Below are 4,573 nucleotides of genomic sequence, written 5' to 3' on the forward strand. Positions count from 1 at the left end.
AGGCCTATCTCCCCTCACCACACTCCCTGCCGGTGACTGATGCCCTCAGGGGTCGGTGCATTGTTGGTTCTTGGTGTCCAGGGCTGGGCGCTCAGGTCATGTGCCAGCTCACTCCCGGTGGCTACTTGGCGGGGCCTGGCGCCTGCTGCTCGGTCAGGCCTCTTTCGGGGCGCGGGGGGCCCTCGGGCCTCCGGCCTCTGTGCCTGTGGCTCGGTTCACTCTGGCGCAGCTGGCTGCCGGTGGAGCCGGCGGGCACGCCGGTGCAGCCCCCTCTAGCTTCTGCCCGGTGGCTACTGGGTGACCCCTCATCTGGGGATCTTCAGCCCTTCCCATGAAGGTGGCACGGATGCCCCTCCGGTGGTCCTCCTTGGGCTCTTGCACTCTGGGGCCTCTGGATGTCTGGGGCCTGGATCTCCTCCATGCCTGCTTCATGCCCTGGGGGACAGGGCTATGGCTCTCTACATCCTCTAGCAGACCATTACATGGGGAAACCATTTGAATACAAGCGCGCCGATCCACACAGGTGTGCACACAGGTGTTCACTGTTCGTAGACTTAAATCACACCTTTCTTGGCTGCTACTTCAAAGCACATTGTGCGCTGTCTGTCCTGCGTGCTGCACAACAACATTCAATATTTAGTATTTACTGCTGTTTATACTTAGCTAGATTAATGCGATGGTGTTGTGTATAGTATGTTGCATTGTTTTGTTTTTTTTTGCTTGTTTTCTATTCTTTTTCTCTCAACAGGTGATCCCGGAGATATTTTTCCCCCCTTCCTCACTGTCCCTCTCCCCTTCTGTTTTTCTTTTCCTTCCTCTTTCTTTCTCCCTTTCCTATCCCTCACTCATGTCTGTCCCGTCTGTAACAACTGAAAATAACATAAATAATAAAAACAAAGGTCGATCAAATGGACCAATACGGCAATGCCATGATGATCCATTTGGCAAAATAAATCCATTGGGTATCCTTGTTGGTCTTCAGACAACAATTCTGACGGCTAAAGAACCAAATGGGACAGGCAAAAAAAAAAAAAAAGATGTGTCAAAAGGGGGGATTTAAGGTTTAATTCTAAATGGGTTTTAGGATCATTTTATGACTTTTGGGGTGTTTGATAATTTAGATATGGTAACACTGAGGCAGAAGTGTTATTTTCATGTTTAAGTTAAAGGATTAAGATGAACTGAATCCTGTTTAGAAGATAAAATGCCGGTGTTCATAATAAGCTGAATGCCAAACTTAAAGGGAAACTGTGGGATAGCTTGAATAAAACATATGCTTTGGTGAAAGGAGCGAAGATTTTAAGAGTAAAATGTTTGATTTCTTTTTGATTTCTAGAATAAGTGGTTATAATGCAGGCTTACACAAATAGATATTACATAGATTTATTTCTAGGGTAGAGTAACACAAAAGTAACACTCAGTGTCATGCAGTGACTTTTACACAACCAGATCAGATGAACCAACTCACACTAAAACATGCATTTTGCTGCACTCTTTACACTTATTTCTTTTCTTTCTGCTCTTTTATATATTTTGTAAAGCCACAAAAAATATTTTATATCAGCAGCAATTTATCTCAAACTGCTGCATCACAGCTTTCATGCTCTGACCTGCATGTGAAATGAAATAAAAGCTCTTTATCAGTAACTTTTACAACTTCTGGCAGGTTAATGTCTGAACTTTGGAGTGAAACACACCCTTAGTTACAAGAAATAACACCACTGTCTGTAACTAAGTGAATCCACCTTAATTTGTCTCCTCCCCTCACGTCACTCAAATGTGACAAACCAGGAAACAGGAAGTTCTTCGTCCTCAGTAAAGAGAGACGCACAGACGATCAGACTGAGCTCAGACCAAACTAGCAGCTTCCTCTGAGTGAGTCCAGCTACAGGAGAGAAAAGTGGAAAACTCCAACACTGCTGCTTCAAGCTGCTGACGCTGAACACACTGAATGTGAGTTTGAGCAAAAACACGACTCAAAGGAAGTTTCAGTGAAGGTGGTAGAGGAGGGAGGGGAGCCAGGACTGACTGTACTTCCTGTCTGCTGTTTTCAGCTTCACTCACAGACTCAATGGCTTCCAGATCAGAGGAGGATCTCTGCTGTCCGGTCTGTCAGGAGGTCTTCAGAGATCCTGTTATTCTGTCATGTAGCCACAGCTTCTGTAAAGACTGTCTGAAGAGATGGTGGAGAGAGAGACCAACACACGAGTGTCCAGTTTGTAAGAGAAGATCTTCAAGGGATGAACCACCTTTAAATCTGGCTTTAAAGAACCTGTGTGAGTCGTTCTTACAGGAGAGAGATCAGAGAGCTTCAGAGGCTCTCTGCAGTCTGCACTCTGAGAAACTCAAACTCTTCTGTCTGGACCATCAGCAGCCAGTGTGTCTCGTCTGCAGAGACTCAGAAAAACACACCAATCACAGATTCAGACCCATCGATGAAGCTGCACAACAACACAAGAAGGAACTTCAGGAAACTCTGGAGCCCTTAAAGAAGAAGTTAAAGGTTTGTGAAGAAGTTCAAGTGAAGTTTGATCAAACAGCAGAACACATTAAGGTCCAGGCCCGACACACAGAGAGGCAGATTAAGGAGCAGTTTAAGAAGCTTCAGCAGTTTCTAGCAGAGGAAGAGGAGGCCAGGCTGGCTGCACTGAGGGAGGAAGAGGAGCAGAAGAGTGGGATGATGAAGGAGAAGATGGAGGCTCTGAGCAGAGAGATAGCAGCTCTTTCAGACACAGTCAGAGCCACAGAGGAGGAGCTGAGAGCTGAAGACGTCTCATTCCTGCACAACTACAAGGCTGCAGTGGAAAGAGTCCAGCGCTGCCCCCTGCTGGATGATCCACAGCTGCCCTCAGGAGCTCTGATAGACCAGGCCAAACACCTGGGCAACCTGACCTTCAACATCTGGAACAACATGAAGGACATGGTCTCCTACACTCCTCTCATTCTGGACCCAAACACTGCTCATCCAGAACTCATCCTGTCTGAAGATCTGACCAGTGTGAGATATGGAGGAGATGAACAGCAGCTTCCTGATAATCCAGAGAGGTTTGATCGTTACTACTCTGTCCTGGGCTCTGAGGGCTTTAACTCAGGGACTCACAGCTGGGATGTTGATGTTGGAGACAGTACAAGGTGGGGACTGGGTGTGTTTGCAGAGTCTGTGCAGAGGAAAGGAGACATACGGTCTGGATTATGGGTAATATGGTTTAATGAAGGTAAATACTACACACGCTCACCATCAGCTCCTCTCACTGCTCTCTCAGTCCAGAAGAAGCTCCAGAGGATCAGAGTGAATCTGGACTGGAACAGAGGAAAGCTGTCGTTCTCTGATCCTGATACTAACACACACATACACACCTTCACACACACTTTCACTCACAGGATGTTTCCATTCATTGACACTGTTGGTAAAGTGAAGGTGTGTCCGTTGAAGGTGTCAGTGTCAGTGCAGCAGATGAGTTGAGGATGATGATATTTCTAATGTTGTTTCCTGTCAGTGAATTGAAGCTGTTAAACTGCAGCTGTCCTCCTGCTGCCTCGTTGTTCCAAAGCTCTTTGTTTCTCTTTTAGTTCTCACTGTTTCTTTTTTTTTTTTTTTTTTTTTGCCTGTCCCGTTTGGCTCTTTTGCCATCAGAATTATTGTCTAAAGGCGAAGAAAGATGCCCAACGGATTTTCTTTACCAAATTGACCATCCCAGCTTTGCCGTAATGGTCCATTTGATTCACCTTTTATTCTTTATTTTATTTTCACTTGCTGAATACGGGACAGACTTGACTGGGGGAAAGAAAAGGGAGAAAGAAAGAGGGAAAGAAAAACAGTTGAGAAGAGGGACGGGGGAGAAGGGCAAAAAACAGAATAAGCAAAAAAAAAAAAAAAAAAAAAAAGAAAAAAAAATACATGTATCGATCACCTGGATCACCTGTTGAGAAAGAAAAAAGAAAACAAGCAGAAGAAAACGAGAGTAATACAATAAACAACATCACAATGATATATGGGAATATGACAGTAAATACTAAATATTAAACATTATTGTGCAGCACGTAAGATCGACAGCACAGTGTGCATTGAGGTAGGAGCCAAAAAGGGTGTAGTTTGTGTGTGTGATCACCCGTGTGTACACCTGTGAGCATGGACGCGCTTGTTTTCTTAAAAGGTTCCCTCATGTAATGATCTGCTAGAGGGTGTGGGGGGCCACTGCCCCGTCCTCCAGGGCATGAAGCAGGTATGGAGGAGATCAAAACTCCAGACATCCAGAGGCCCCCAGAACACAAGAGACCAAGGAAGACCAACAGAGGGGCAGCCGTGCCACTGTCCCAGAAAGAGCTGAGGAGAGTCCCAGATGAGGGGTCACCCAGCAGCCACGGAGCAGAAGCCAGGGGGGGTTGCAGCGACGTGCCCGTGAGCTCCGCCGGCAGCCAGCTGTGCCTGAGTGACCGAGCCCCAGGCCGAGAGACCGGGGGTACCCCACCTCCGAAGTGGCCCAAGCGAAACAATGATTCATGTTTAACTCCATATATGAAATGTTTCTGATCTTTGAATTCTGTTTGATTAAAGACTTTCTTCATGACACAA

The 4,573-nt window shown here is 46.2% G+C and overlaps 1 protein-coding gene across 1 annotated transcript; it reads left to right on the forward strand.

Annotated features, from left to right (window-relative positions):
- Positions 1–2,059: 2,059 nt before the first annotated feature.
- LOC148103378 (nuclear factor 7, ovary-like) lies at positions 2,060–3,463 on the forward strand. Its single transcript, XM_087839123.1, has one exon. It carries the CDS (start codon positions 2,072–2,074, stop codon positions 3,461–3,463), a length of 1,392 nt encoding a protein of 463 aa, XP_087695249.1. The 5' UTR covers positions 2,060–2,071.
- The last annotated feature ends 1,110 nt before the right edge of the window (positions 3,464–4,573 follow it).

Source organism: Neolamprologus brichardi, chromosome 3 (genome assembly GCF_056152115.1).
Source record: "Neolamprologus brichardi isolate AB-2024 chromosome 3, ASM5615211v1, whole genome shotgun sequence".
NCBI lineage: Eukaryota > Metazoa > Chordata > Actinopteri > Cichliformes > Cichlidae > Neolamprologus > Neolamprologus brichardi.

What these genes read in the sequence shown, in the direction of transcription:
- LOC148103378 (XM_087839123.1), top strand. Translation starts at nt 2,072, where the DNA reads ATGGCTTCCAGATCAGAGGAGGATCTCTGCTGTCCGGTCTGTCAGGAG.